This window comes from Dipodomys merriami, unplaced genomic scaffold (assembly GCF_024711535.1).
Source record: "Dipodomys merriami isolate MVZ:Mamm:240054 unplaced genomic scaffold, mDipMer1.0.p SCAF_42, whole genome shotgun sequence".
NCBI classification, from domain to species: domain Eukaryota; kingdom Metazoa; phylum Chordata; class Mammalia; order Rodentia; family Heteromyidae; genus Dipodomys; species Dipodomys merriami.
The window spans coordinates 13,031,446-13,047,695 of NW_027205826.1; the positions used below are offsets into that span (position 1 = coordinate 13,031,446).

Sequence of the window (16,250 nt, forward strand, 5' to 3'; positions counted from 1 at the left end):
GGCTTTGAACCATGATCCTCAGATCTCAGCCTCCTCAGTAGCTAGGATTACAGGAGTGAGCACTGGTGCCCGGCTTGTATTAACGCATTTTGTCTTATCTTTGCTTACTCTTACTTCCCCATCCTGAATTATAGACTATTAATTCAGAAATTCCAGAGCTAGGAGCCCTAATTTTTCCAGTTGACCAAATCATGTCCTTCTCATGAATGTTTTCTCCAGTGCAGTGTTAGGAATACAATAACAATAAATTGCTGAGGTCCAGAAGTTGGCCTGAAAAAATTAAGATGGTTATGACAAAAATAGCACTGGCAAACGAGAGTGATCTTGAAAAGTAAGCGGTTTTGGCTATCACTTCCTTAGCTACCACCAGGAAATTGGTCAAAAGATCCATCTAAGTGCCAGGGGAAGGTTTTACAGATCTGAGAACAGATCTGTTCTTAAAGTTAAATATGCCCTTCTGCATCCTTTGTGGACACAGACCAATCAGAAGCACCTGCATCTGTGTGACTTTTGTCTTTAACTACAGGACCTGATAACAAGATCAAATCTAAGATGTCACTGATTATAAGTCAATATTACTTACATAAATAGTACTAAGAAAAAAAATGTTGGCAATTAAGCATGGATTGTGAGACCCATCTCAATTCTAGAGATGTGAAAAAAATATACGCACACAAAACACACACTACACAATTTATATGTATGCATTATATGGATATACATAGCTTATAAGCATATGTGTTAGCATACATCTTAGAATAAACTAAGCTATCAGGTTTGAGAAGCTTTTGATTCTTGCTTGCTTTCCGAGTGTTATTAGCAGTAATGAAATTAACAAAAACCACTTAAAAACCTCAGGTGATATCTAAATGTGACACTCAGGGCCAGAGAAGAAAAGTAGATATGTTGGTATGGTGCCCAAATGGCAGCATGGAATAGTAAAAAGGCAAATCACAGAAATGTAATGATCAAGGGACCCTTCAGTCAATAATAATTAATATTAATTTAAGCAAGTGATACAAGTCAAGCATCTTACTAAGGACACTACTGTGAATAAAACTGGTTTGAATTTTTGCCCTTAGGAAATATATATACCAGCTAATAGTTCATTAGGGTTGCTAAAACAATCACAGATATCAAGACTGGTGAACATCTCACCTAGGAAGTAGCCTTTGAATTGGTATCTGGTAATAGAAAGAGAAGAAAGTCTAGTTCCCAGTCTAATGTAATGGTAGGTAAGGTAATAAAGCAACCATTTCCAGGGCCTGAGAGAAGGCCAGTCTCTTGGAAGCATAGGGATGGAGAAATAGAGAAGTCAAGGGCAAAAGCCACACTACACAGAACCCTGTAGGAAGGCAGGGTAGATATTACTGAGGCAGGATGGGAGAAAAGGAAAGTAGGCATGATGCATCAAAGCAGATCATAAAATCAAATGGATGACAGCTTAAGATAAGTAGGAAGAGTAGAATCAAGGGCTTCTTAGTAAGAAAAGAAGTCCTCAGTACATGAGCGAAATAGGTCATCCTGGGAGAGGAAGCAGTTATGATGTGGTTAGGTTTTTTGACTTTGTGTTACTTCACTGTGCCACTCATCACTGGAGAAGCCTCTGACTGGGAAGAAATGAGATGAGGGCACTGAGGTGAATATCATGCCATGTAGCTCAGAAATGTTGAGTTTTGAGATGCCTCTAAATCCACATAGAAAATCTTATCAGGAAATTGGATGGGTGGGTATGAAACTCACAGGACTATTGAGGCTAGGAGAGACCTAAGACCAATTGCTGAATGTATGGACAGGGGACTAGCTGATGGGTGAAAATGGCCTTGGAGCTTTCCTCATTCCTTAACTCAGTACCTGGGATAGTTGTTCTCAATCTCTAAGCTACCTCCAGAGAGGGAAATCTTGTTTCCTTCCTGAAGTGGAAAACTGTGCTCATTACATGCCAAATTTTGAACTCTGGGATTATGGTTTTCAAAGAAACATGATATATGGCTTAACTGCTCAAGAATTCTCACATTTGCCAGAACAATAATATCTGGTTGTGGGAACTGGATGGGTAAATATAATTATTTGAAGAATATTCTTTCAGAGGTCCAGTAAGTCCCTTTTAGTTTGGGAATACTTGTGAAAAAAAAGCCAGCTATATACTGCATTAATTCTAAAAACTTACATTAAAATGAAATTACAGCACCTTAAGCCATTCCCATGCATTTCAGAAAATATTAAGCTGACGAAGTCACCTTCTTAATAATGGGAGCCTTATGAGCCTATCACTTGTCTTATAAGCTGTCCCCAATATCCAGAAATTTCTGTAGATTAGGAACTTACTACCATAAGCAGAAGAGTATTTAGACCTCAGTATGGACATTATTAAATATTTTAAAACATAATTGTATCTACTTAGTATTTGAAGAAAAGAAAACTACCTAAGGTGCTCCACCTTGAGGAAATATTGAGAAGTAAATGTAACCAGTGGAAAATAAGTGAACTCTCCTACACCTTTCTCTACTCTGGCTGTATTCTTTTTTGCCTTGACTAGAACATTAATAACTCTATGCTGCTCTCTAGTGGAAATGAGACAGTATAAGTCCATTAGAAAGTTTTTTTTCTTTCATGCATGTGTTTCTAACGCATTTATAAGATTATCTGTTTGTTGCTTTGTATGTCCCTCCCCCACAGTATAACCCCTGCTTTCACTATATTTGATGTCAGTATAACTTGAGAAGGAGATGGGGAAAAACCAGTTGTTTAAGGATACAGGTGGACCTGTTGCAACAATGAGAAGTACAAGTTGTCATGTCCAAAACGAGCTTTACAACGTCAGTGGGGGGGGGGGGGGGGCGAAGGGGGGAGAAGGAGAAGGATTGGGATTGGGGGGGAGGGGGGAGGCTGGGAAGGGAGGTGAAGGGTAAACAAAAGGAGGAGGCTGCAATGCTTGGTAAGAAATGTACGCATTATCCTGCCCATGTAATTGTAACCCCTCTGTACAGTATGTTCACAAATAAAATAAAATTTAAAAAAAAAAAGAAAGTTTCACTTTTTAATTCTCCCTCTTTTTTTTAATGAAATTCTAAGCCAAAGCACTAAGAAAAAATATTTATCATGGGTATAATTTCTTAGTTTGCTTACAATGACAGCAGAAAGTGTCATTTAGCACTATATCTAGCTAATTATTACTCTATCTTCAAATGGTTTCTAGTGAAATAAAAGAAGCACAAATGCTTGTCTTTTTTTTTGGTGGTGGGGTGGGTTGCTACTAAGCTTTGAACTTGGCCTCCAGCTTCTTAGGCAGGCCATCTACCACTTGAGTCATGACCACCCCCCACCCACCCACCCACCTAGCCCATTTTGCTTTAGTTATTTTCTAGATGGAGTCTCTTATTATTTTTGCCTTTCCTAATCCCAGCCTTGCTTTCCATCTACTCACATCTCCCCTGTAGATGTGATTAGAGGCATGAACTACCACATCTGGTTCCACTATCTTAAACGAAAATTATCGTCATTCGTTAGGCATCTTGATTTGTTAATGTATTATATCAAGTATGCTCCCTTCTTCTCCCTTCTAGCCCCTAATAATTTAAAACTAAAGTAGCACTAAATAACTTGATTCACAGAAGAAAATTCTCATTTTTTAAATTTATTTAAATTTAACATTTAAATATGTTCCTATTTAACAATTTAAAATGAGTAGCCAAAAATATATGTCAATATATAAATTTAAAATTTAAACTTTGCACTTGGAAAATACATTTCAAGAACTTTATTATATGAACAAACCTGAAAAAAACCTAAAACAATTAGAATTATTTTTAACGTTTTTTCTAGAAATAATTTTTTTCTCAGCAAGGGAAAAAAATAATCCAGATGAACAAACTCCTTGCTAAATAAATTTTTGTAGTAGGGGAAGGAATAAGAGCAGGATCATGTATTTAATAAAACCCAAAAGAACAATAATAAGAACAAATTTACCAAAAGGACTCTTTCTCACATATATTCTCTCTCATAATATCAAGCTATATAGAATAATAGTTAAGAGTGTGACATGTTATTCTTTCTTATATGTAAAATCTATTGTTAGGACAGAGATCCTTGAGGGTGAAAGTCTATTTTGCAATCCTTTTTTATCCTTCATTGAGGACCTCCAGGTTCTACTAAAACTTATTGATAAAGTAGGAAAACAACTTTACAACTGGTGAGTATTTTGTTTGTATAATGGGAGGGAATGTTTTTACTTTTATTTTTACCTTGTGACAATCTCCTCCAGGAATGACTTCTTGGATATATACCAATGGGCCTTCATTCCTGTTAATTCCTCCTAGGATTTTCAGACCCAGGCCTGTTTCCTTGGTAATTGTTATTATCTGAAAGGCAGGATTCCTAGGAGAAAAATAAGGAAGTACTCATAGGTTAGGCTAGAGGTCTATACCCTATCTCTTCTTTATATTGTTGAAGCAGACAACCCAAATGCTTAGCACCATTAGCAACTACATTTACAAAGTACGGTGATAAACAAGCAGCCAAACAGATTCTCTTACTTACCGATATTTTAAATTCTGTTTTTCAAAACAACTAAAACATAAAATGAATTTACAGAAATAATGCTTACTTCTGTGGAGTAAAATATAAAAAAATATTTTAAACACACAAAATAAATAACCTCCATTTCAATCTTTTAAATTTAAAAAGAATTTCTTTTCCTATTACAAAAATAGTATTTGTTCCAGCTACCCTTTCTACAAAAGTAAAGGATTCTACAAAAGGTATCACCAGTTTATGTTTTTGAAATTCAATACAGTGAATTCTCTGGTTAAACAAAATCTGAATTTCAATTTGGTCAAAGTTTGAAGTAAGGCTTATGTCAGCCTGTTTATGCACCATGGAACTAGACTGAACAATACACATGCATAATGCCATTCAAAGTAATCTAAAAGACTCTGAAGATTTTTACCCTCATTTTCTTTTTCTAAAAGATCCCAAAGTCTTACAGCTTAAGTTGGTGGGCCTAGGGCACAAATTTAGGAAGTATCAGTGTTATCCCCATTTGCCTTTCTTCAGAGGCAGAAGGTGGTCTAGATCTGCCTCACGGGTGCATTAAGTCACTGCAGAGTACAGAGGATCTCCAGCTAACTCCCGACATACCAAACCCTGATATGACCTCAGAGAAAAGTGACTTCATGCCATTCCATATCACTGTATCTTTCAGAAAAAGCTTTCTGAACATTCTTTTCAAAGGATAAAAAAGAATGAAAAAAATTACACTTTTTTTTTTTTGGGGGGGGGGTCCGGTAGTGGGGCCTGAACTCTGGGCCTGGGCGCTGTCCCTCAGCTCTTCAGCTCAAGGCTAGCACTCTACCACTTGAGCCACAGTGCCACTTCCGGCTTTTTTCTTTTTGCTTATGTGGTGCTGAGGAATTGAACCCAGGGCCTCATGCCTGCAAGGCAAGCACTCTACCACTGAGCCACCTTTCCAGCCCAAGAATGAAAAAAATTAAAATACAGCATCAGCTATTGGATATTTTCTTCTCTATGTATGAATCACATCTCAGATTTGCTGCACTGTTTCAGCTCTATAAGCCCATGTGGTTACTAGGACAACAGACAATTAGCTAGATAAAAGCCAAGAAGGACTGGGTCCAGATGTTCTATTTATATGGATTTCATCACCTCAACCAATTCTTCAAGGGACATTAGGTTACAAAAGCAGAATGAAACCTCAAAGGAGAGCCTAAGGAGAGAACAGAAACTAAGCTATCCATTTCTCATTTCAGCAGCCAATCTCTGTAGTGACCTCTACACCCCTCTAAATGTGAATTTCTTTCAAATATTACACATAATCTTTAGCATACATTATTTTTTTCAATGAAAGACTCATCTTTTTCTAATCCAAACATAGCACGTGTTATTCAAATAATAGTGTACTTACTTCTTATCTTTTTTTGCCATGATGGTTTTGTTTCTGAATTGACATTGAACTATATCAATAGGGCCTGAACTCAGGACCTGGTCTTTGACTCAAGGCTAATACTCTACCACTTGAGCCACATAGTCACTTCCAGCATTTTCTGAGTAATTGGAGATAAGAGTCTCACAGACTTTCCTGCCTGGGCTGGCTTGGACTTAGAATCCTCAGATCTCAGCCTCCTAAGTAGCTAAGATTATAGGCATGAGCCAGTGGTGCTCAGCTGTATATCAATAGTTTTACATCTTCCTTTTTACACAGAATTGTTATATGCAAGCTCCAAAATCATAATAGCGGTATAAACCTTATACATGTTTAAGTCTTTGTTTCAGGGGTTGGGGGAAGTCTGAACTAAATCTTCGGGCCTGCTAAGCAACTCTCTACTACTTAAGCCAAGGCTCAGGCCTTTTTGCCTTTAGTGTATATTTCAAATAGGGTCTTGAATTTTTACCTGGGTTAGCCTCTGACTGCGACCTCATGACCTGCACATCAAGTAGAATCTTGCAGTTTTTTATGTATGTGCTGGTACTAGAACTTTTACTTGAGGATTCACAGTCTTATTTAGATTTTTTTTATTCCAGATGGAGACTCTACCAATTGAGCCATACCTCCATTTCTGGCTTTTTGCTTGTTAATTAGAGATCAGAGTCTCTCAGATTTGTCTGCTTGAGCTAGTTTCAAACTTTGATCCTCAGATCTCAGGCTCATGAGTAGCTAGGGTTATAAGTGTGAGGCATCAGAGCCCAGCAGGATATTGTACTTAAGTGCCTGGCTTAATGCCTTCCTTAAAAAACTTCTAATTAAATGTTAATGAATAGTACATGTATTTTGCTCACTAATATGTAAATGTTTAGCAAATGGATAGTAATGCTAATTATTTGTAAACATGTTCACAAATAGTAAATATATTTCAAAGTGTGAGAAAGTAGTTAGTTTAAAATTTACTTTTCAAGTAGGCTCGATGGTTCTGCAGCAGACAGAATTCTGTTCATGTTTTCACCCCAGTCCTGGGGACTTAACAGCTGTGTAAATGAAGATCTTGATGAAGAGTTTAGAAATCCTCTTCCAAAGACTGGAACAATAGGAAACAAATTGCTAGGTCTCAAAACAGTTCAATTTGATGCCAACTTTGCATAAAAACATCATATTGTTGAGGAAGAACACAAGTTAGCCACTTAAGGGACAGCTATCAGAAAAACCAGTTTTTGGAAAAGTTCTCAGAAAACCCACAATCGAAACTGCAATTATACCCCTAGCAACTGCCAGTTAGACAATGGGTTGAGAAACACGTCCCCAGTTGCTGGAAAATGGACAGGTTGGTCAAGTTCCTGGAAAAAGCATCTGTAGGGTCATAAACAATTAAAAAATATATTGTTGCCTGCATTCCTATGGGTAGTCTTATGTATCCCAACCAATGATCTGCTTGTTATATATGATTTAACCAATCCTGTAATCACTAAGTTGGAAAGCCCCTACCCTTACTGGAAATGATTATGCCCCTAACCAATGAGCCTACCCTGAAACTTGCCCGTGAAATGCTGACCAATTATGTAGAAGCCCGTAAACCTTAAGCCAATCATGTAACTGCTAGGATGGAAACCCCCTCTTCTTGCTGGAAACCCTATAAAAACCTTGCTGAACATGTGGCTGGGACTCTCAACTCTGACCCGCTGGCTCGAGCTTGCAATAAATGGCTCTTGTGTACTTGCATCGGGCTTGGCTCCCTGGTGGTCTTTGGGGGTCTGCGGCCTGGCATAACAATATATTCATGGCACAGAAATATATAAAAAAACGTCATCTAGGCTGGGCACCCGGTGGCTCATGTCTGTAATCCTAGCAACTCAGTAGGCTGAGATGTAAGGATCATGATTCGAAGTTCAAAGCCAACCCAGGCAGTTATGAGATTCTTATCTCTAATTAAGTACCAAAAAAGCTGTGGCTCAAGTGGTAGAGCTATAGCCTGAGTGCAAAAGTATAGGGACAGTGCCCGGGCTCTGAGTTCAAGCCCCAGGACTGGCAAAAAAAAGAAACAAAAAACAAAAGCATTAGGTAAACATGACACATATGCATACCTGCATATAGATGCTTATGCAAATCCATACCTTCATTATTTTGCAGCTCTATATAAAATCTGTGTTCTTTGGCAAAAGGGATGCACCGAATGAAATTTTAGGTAACTATTACAACTTGCACCAGAGCTAAGCTTAAAAATTACATACCAACAAAAGTTTGAGGACAATGTCTCTTGTGAGGATTAGGCTATAAAGAGTGTGGTCAGAAAAATAATTGAACAATACACTAGAAGAGAACCAAAATTCTTAGCTCATCAGCTCTCTTGAGGAACTTCCTGCAGAGTCTATATTACTCTGACTCATTGTACTTTATGAGCTTCAACAGTTTCCTATGAAAAGACTTAAAAAATATGATTTTAATGTCTCCTATAGCTCCACTGTGAAAATTACAGGCAATAGTGTAGTTTCATTTAATTAAAACAATCTGAACAGAGGCTAAGTACTTCTACATAAGAGATCTGAATGAAGCAAAGGAACACTATGAATCAATAGTGCACATAAGCTTTTAACCCTTCTATTAGTGTCCTCCTGGGAGGTAAAGAAGACAGATGCTCAGGTGGAATGTCAGTTTTAACTGAAGATCAGGTTTAGGTTTTTCTTTTTAATTTAGCTTTAAGATACAGCTGATTGATAACCAACAGCTAATATTTACTATTGAAAAATATACTAAGGCCTTTTAGCACAACTTTGTCATTGAAGTAACTAAACTCAGAGAGGTTGTGTGCTTTGTTAAACAAATATATAGCATCTGACATAGATCTTGCATGTGTGTGTGTTTCTTTTGCTTTGTTTATTTTTTGCGCTGGTCCTAGGGTCTCCAGATCTCAATTGGCTTTCTTTGCTCACAGTAGGTGAACCACACCTATAGAGCCACCCCTCTAGTCCTGAATTTTCATGGGTTAATTGGAGATAGATCCTCATATACTTTTGTGCCCTTTGGCTTTGAAACACCATCTTTCAGGTCTCAGATTCCTACTGAAAAGCTAAGCTTTGAGATTTGAGTTACCAGTACCTGGCTTTATTATTATTTTGAGAAAGGATCTTGTTTCACATTCCAGGCTGCCCCTGAACTCAAAATATTCCTGCCTCAGTCTCCCAAGTGCTGGGATGAGAGGTAGGTAACCACCATGCCTGCTCTGACAGCATGGTTCCATTGTGAGCTTTTAGGGATTCTCCCAAACGCAGTTTTCATAGTTAAAAAGTACACTGACAGTAGTGTTGGGTTTTTGTTTTTGTTTTCCAGTAGATACTAGTGAAATTCTCTGTTGGAATTTACCAGTGAGTCTCACTTCAAATAGCTGCTGTTTTCTCTGAAGCAATTACAGAGGCAGAGAAATGAAATCATGGGATTCATCTTCTTTTCCAACTACCATACACAGAAGGAATCACAGATTCTTCTGTAAGATTAGACCCTGAAAAAGGATCTACCTTTCTGGAGCTGAGCCTGAGCTGTACATATAGCCTGAAGCATACACTTCAGTTTCTGCAGAAGCATGTGACAGGAACGGTGCAAGTATGCAGATCACCAGCAGCCAGAGAAACGAAGTCACCAAGCAACAGTGTCAGCAGAAGCCCCACAGCCATAAACCAAGGAAGTCACTCAGGACTACCCCCTGAGGAAGGAAGCCTGGGGGAGGACCTTAATATCTTAGGGCTCTGACGAATCGTGATTCGGAGGCAAATCCTCTGTAGTTGTCTTCAAGACTGACACAGCCATAGGAGAGGGTTCAGTTCTAAAAGTGTATTTGCACAAATTCATTACAAATTGCTTTAGCCCTGCATGCACGGGACACTCTCTCAAACCTCAAGAAAACTTTTGATATAACACAATACTAGCTACCACTTACTGACACTATGTGTCATACAATGCGTCAAGCATTCCTGGAGTATTTATTTTATTAATATTGTGAAAAATGCACTAGATGCAGGTTCAAGAATCCAAGCCCAAATGGCAACAGTGCCATATGCTAGTTGTTTGACGTTAGAAGTAACCCAGCCCCTTTACATTGGCTCATACATATTATAATTAACCAGATTTATTTGAAAGTTAGTTTTTAAAAAACCATGTGACTTAACCACTGTCACAGGGCAGCTGCATGGTATAGTTTGAATTCAGCTTTTCCTGGCTTTCAAATCCAAGTTGTTGATTTTTTTGTAAGATAGCATGCTGAGAAACTAATGTATGCAGAAAAACTGAAAAACTTCATTCTCCAAGAAAGTAGGAAGAGAGTATTAAAGTAGTAAGATGTTGGTTTTTGTTTCTCTCTTAAGAAAACAATTAAACTTCCTTACAATAAGACCTGTTGCAACAATGAGAAGTACAAATTGTCATGTCAAAAACGAGCTTTACAATGTCGGTGGGTGGGGGGTGGAGGGGAAGGACTGGGTGGGGGGGAGAGGGGAGGCTGGGAAGGGAGGTGAAGGGTAAACAAAGGAGGAGGCTGCAATGCTTGGTAAGATATATATGCATTATCCTGCCCATGTAATTGTAATCCCTCTGTACAGTATGTTCACAAATAAAATAAAATTAAAAAAAAAAAGATGGGTCTAAACTTATCCATATCAACAACAGATATTGACCTCAGGACTTCCTGCTGTCCCTTCATTTTCTTGCTCAAGGCTGGTGTTTTACCACTTGAACTACACCTCTACTTCTGGCTTTTGTCTGGTTAATCGGAGATAAAAGTCTCATTGACTTTTCTTCCCTGGCTCAATCCTCAGATCTCGGCCTCCGGAGTAGGTAGAGTTACAGACATGAGCCAGTGGCACCTAGTAACTCTGTGTGTGTGTGTGTGTGTGTGTGTGTGTGTGTGTGTGTGTGTGTGTGTGTGTGTGTTTGTGTGTGTGTGTGTGTGTGTGTGTGTGTAGAAAGTACCATTGTCACTGTGTGTGTATAGAAAGTACCATTGTCACTGCAGTGTCTGTGTGTCTGTGTGTGTGTGTGTAGAAAGTACCATTGTCACTGTGTGTGTGTGTAGAAAGTACCATTGTCACTGTGTGTGTGTGTAGAAAGTACCATTGTCACTGCAGCCCTTCCCTCTCTTCTACTATTTCATCTCTACTCCTTTTATTACATAAGTGTTCTTCCAAGGCCCTCAATTAACAGGGGCTCTCGTAATGTCACACACACACACACACACACACACACACACACACACACACACATTTGTATACACAACTCCATATCATTAACAATGACACAGAAGAAAAACATTTTGTTTTCATTAGAAGTATGCACATTCAAGGAAAATAGTGTTTATCTAGTCTGGTTAGTCTTACAGAAGGAAAGGATAGGTCAGCAAAAATAGAGAAAGTAGAACACTACAAGGAAAAAAAATTGTTTTCTAAAATGAATGCATTCCAGAAAGCTTTGCTTTGATAGATAAATTTTTTCTTACAATTTCATTGAACTATAATAATTAGAAATCTCACCAAATAAAAAAGTCATTATGCATATAGTATTTGGAAAGTATTATTTTTACTAGAACACATTAGTTGTACAAGCATTATTTCATCATATTTCTGCACATGTACACAAAGTATCCCAATCAGTCATACTTACTCTATAGCTCTTCCTTCATTAAACAATTTCATCATGTTTCATTGCTTCATACATGTAAATAAAGTACTCTGTATCCTCATTCATCCTCTTCCTTATTCTTCCCTTCCTGTTGGTAGCCCTCCTCCCCCAAGCAGAACTTACTGGAAAATACTTTCTAAAACTAGTTCTTTTGTATATTCTAAAAATATAGAGAAAATTAAATGGAATGGGATAAAAATATCTTCTGCCAAAAATGATAGTAAATCTTAATGAAATGGCAATACTAAAACATACAAATTGTCAAAATGTTATCAAGTGGGGTTATATTATTAGTTTTGGGGAACAGTACTGGGTTTTAAACTCAGGTGTTGGCATTTGAACTCAGGGCCTTGAGCTTAGTAGGCAGGCACTTTACTGCTGAACCAAGGCTCCAGTATAGCTGTACTAATATACTTCAAATACATGATGTATTACATAACTTTTTGGATTGTTGCTAGTCTCTCTGTTTTCCTAAAGAAGTCCATGAGAATGTTTTTTTTTCTTTAAGCTTTATGAATCATGTAGTAACTCCGTTTTTGTGAACTGCTTATTTTGCCATTTTTTTTCTACTCATTGATTACTTTTTTCTGTTCAGCTTCTGAAATCCTAGGGAGATTATCCATTTGACAGAGACTAAGATTTGCATATACATTTTCCCCCACCTTCTGTTTTTGGTTATGGATTATCTGTTATAGAAAAGCTTATGGCTAAATTTATTAGTCTTTTATGATTTCTGAGTTTAAGGTCAAATTATAAAGTCTCTGCCCATTGAGGAATACATGAATAACTCTCTTGCGTTTCCTCCAGTACTTTCCTGATTCCAATTTAACATCTTTGATCCATTTGAATGAGTCCTAATATGCAGTGTGAGGCAGAGGACCAACTCCTATATTTTCTCCCCAGAAGGTCATCTAGTTGGCTCACTATACTTATTAAACAGATATCTTTCCCTCACTGACTTAAGATGTGACCTTTATTATCAATCAGATCTCTGAAGTATTTGGGTCTGCTGTGATTTTTCTTCTCTTTTTTTTCTTCTTGTCAGTCATGGGGCTTGAACTCAGGGCCTGGATACTGGCCCTGAGCTCTTTTGCTCAAGGCTAGCGCTTTTCCACTTTGAGCCACAGCTTCACATCCAGTTTTCTGGTGGTTAATTGGAGATTAGAGTGTCCCATACTTTCTTGCTCATGCTGGCTTTGAATTGCAATCCTCAGATCTCAGACCCTGAGTAGCTAGGATTACAGACAGGAGTGAGCCACCAGTGCCGGCCTTTCTTCTGTGATTTTTATTCTAGCTTTTGGTCAGTCAATTTATTCATGTACTAAAATCTATTTTAATCACAGAGGTGTTTTTTTTTAATAGTATATGCCTTGATACCTGGGAAGACAAATACCCTCATGTTCTTTCATTAGCCAAGTTTCCTTAGTTATTTTTGATTAAAAAAAAAAATATATATATATATACATTAACTTCAAAATCTCTATCATGGTTTAAAAAACGCCAAACAATGGGAATTGTTATTTCTATCCTCATTGTGTTCTTTTTGAGTCTTTTTTGTAAATTTTAATTTTAATTTTTTGTGAACATACTGTACAGAGGGGTTACAATTACATGGGCAAGATAATGAGTACATTTCTTATCAAGCATTGCAGTCTCCTCCTTTGTTTACCCTTCACATCCCTTCCCAGCCTCCCCCCGCCCCCCCACCCAATGCCCCCCCCACCACACACACACCAAAGTTGTAAAGTTCGTTTTTGACCTGACAACTTGTACTTCTCATTGTTGCAACGGGTCCATCTGTATCCTTTAAATGACTTGTTTTCCCCATCTCCTCCACAAATTATACCGACATCAAATATAGTGAAAGCAGGGGTTATACTGTGGGGGAGGGACATACAAAGCAACAAAGAAATAATCTTATAAATGCGTTAGAAACAAATGCATGAAAGAAAAAAACATTTAAATACATATCTAAGGGTTCATTTTCCTAACATCACATTATCTGACCTTTTCTGCTTGACTCATACATATACTAGATATTGTAAATAAGGGAAACCATGGGACCTATGTTTCTTTGGGCTTGGCTTACTTCACTTAATATTTTTTCCAAGCCTTTCCATTTCCTAACAAATAGGGAAATGTCATTCTTTCTGATGGAGGCACAGAATTCCATTGTGTATATATACCACATTTTTTTTGAGTCTTCTTATCCAAGAATTTTTTGTTGAAAATTATGCATCTGCAGCATATTGGTTCACATCTAAGTGCACCTTCCCATTTCTCAGCACACACACAGGCACATACTACACATCATGAACAATTAACAAGATTATTTCACCAATCGCTGCAAAGATGAAAATAACTCACAAGAGCTTTGCAAGCAGGAATGCAATTCCCAAACTTCCTTGACAAAATGCTTTTACATTTTCTTCAAAGTATTTAACTGGAGGTCAATGAACTCTCGTGTCTCAGAATAGAGCGAATGTCTATAGAATAAAGCTTACTCTGTAATGGTGGTAAACCCAAGTCAGGGTCTTAGCTGGGCTTGGTAGCTCACACTTTGTAATTCTAGCTACTCAAGAGGCTGAGTACTGTAAGTGCTTTTTAGTTTCCTAGGGTGACTGCACAAGTACACAAAATACTTGTTGATTCATGAATGTGTCACAGAACAGTTAGTGATTACTGGATATTTGAATGCCCCTTCTTAACATCTGGGATTTAATGTATTTCTTCCAGTCACTTCTTACCTTGATGTCATTTTTCCCTTTAAGTCCTTCTCCTCGTTGTTCTCCATTTGTTAAGCTACTGACAAATTTTATGACTTGAAAGGGAAAACAACATAGCTGGAGCTTTTTCCTAAAGAAAACTTCCAATACCCTTTGATTCTTCATAATTACTCTTGTGTGAACAAACTAACAGGTAGGAAAAAAAAAAAACGTATTTTCTGCTGCTGTGTAAAAACAAGACTCAAAGAAAAGAAACTCACAGAACAATCTGAATTTTCTTCTGAAATCAACCACTTATAGTCTGTTCAAAAAGAAAGACTCAGAGAATGATCCCTGCCACTGGCTTTATAGTAGAAGTGTGTTGCCTCTGAAAGACAAGGCTTGAGCTAAATTTCTGCTGCCACATGCAAGTTCTGACAACACCATTCATAACATTATTTTTAAACATTCCTTTTTGGACCTATGAAGAGCAAATAAATGCATGACATCTGGCTGACCACTCCACAAGCTCATACACATATCTTGAGGGGGAAGATTTTCTTTCTGAAATGGTCATGCACTGATCCATGAATGGGATATGGCAGCCTGCACTCAGATCTTCTGGGAGAGACAAGCGAAGAGGTGGGCAAAGTATGAGTATGTTTCATATTAATGTTGTCTAAAGAGAGGAAGTAGACATGAGGACATTAGATATCAAGAAAATAATTATAAAGATTATTAACTGGAAAATAAACTATATGGATTCCATGTAGACTTACAAGAAAAGAATGCCTACTACATATTTACTCACTAAATATCAAAATTTCACATTTTTCTTGCTGTAAATGCAGACCATGAAGGAACAGAAGAACAACCACATTAGCCAGGCAACAAAAGTTCATGCCTATAATCCTAGCTACTTAGGAGGCTGAGATCTGAGGACTGAGGTTGGAAGCCAGTCAAGGGCAAACAGATCCAAGAGGGTCTCATCAATTAGCCAGCAAAAAAAATCCACAACAAAACAAAACAAAAACAAAGCAAAAAAATTCCAACAAACCAGAAAGGTTAGTGCAGTATGTGAAAAAGCCTCAGTCTTGAGCAAAAAAATCCTAGTGAGAGCAAGAGGCCCAGAGTTCAAGGCCCAGTAAGCTACCAAAACAAAAAAAACAAAACAAACAAACAAAAAACCACCAAATGCATTTAGAAACAATATCACAGCATAGACTCTCCAAGATAACATCAGCTATATTATAATCAGTGTTGTTTTCATATACTGGCAAAGTTAAAAATGTCTATCTATTGTGGGCTCAAACTCACTGATCGTTTTTAAATAATGTTAAAGTTTCAGGAAATGAAAACATTAAAAGGTCAGTGAATAACTGATTTCACAGTCTCCTTTACTCTGTACCCAAAGACAATTTCCCTTTGCTAGTGCTTTTTATTTTTTAAAGTTTTAGGAATCCAAGCAGTGCGGAAGTGCAGCTGTTCATTCTTTCTAGAATCCAAGCAGCTCAGGAATGCAGCTCTTTGCCTCTGGAGATGCACAGGTAACAAACAATCTTCCCCTTAGCCCAATCAAATGCTTCTAAATAGCAATCATTGGCTTTTTTAGACAAGATACCTTCAGCATAATAAAGCAGGGTTTTCTATGGATCCATGAAGCTGGCCTTGATCTTCATAAATGTTACTTGAACAAAGGCATTGGAAAAATGCCTTTTATTGATGAATGGTTTTCATTTTACCTTATCTGTCCACACAATGTTTTATAAGAGGCACCTTTCCAAAAGTTGACATAAAGAACTCCTATGCTTCAAAAGGGCTTCCCTTGGCTAGGGCTTAAAAGGCTTTGTAAAACTATGCCTTTGTATACCTGCTCTGACCCGGTTTCCTTCCACTGCCTGCTCTGCTAATTATGCTAGAACACACTGGCCTCC

At 37.7% G+C, this 16,250-nt stretch overlaps 1 protein-coding gene across 2 annotated transcripts in view; it reads right to left on the bottom strand.

Moving 5' to 3' along the window:
• Window positions 1-16,250, bottom strand: part of Stxbp4 (syntaxin binding protein 4) — a 126,032-nt gene that overhangs the window by 108,057 nt on the left and 1,725 nt on the right. For both annotated transcript variants that reach the window (XM_069993259.1, XM_069993261.1), the window contains exons 2-3: window positions 6,905-7,031; window positions 4,245-4,377 (exon numbers count right to left, since the gene is read on the bottom strand). In XM_069993259.1, the coding sequence (XP_069849360.1) occupies window positions 4,245-4,377; window positions 6,905-6,951 (180 nt within the window). In that variant the 5' untranslated portion in view covers window positions 6,952-7,031. The remainder of the gene's footprint in view (window positions 1-4,244; window positions 4,378-6,904; window positions 7,032-16,250) is intronic.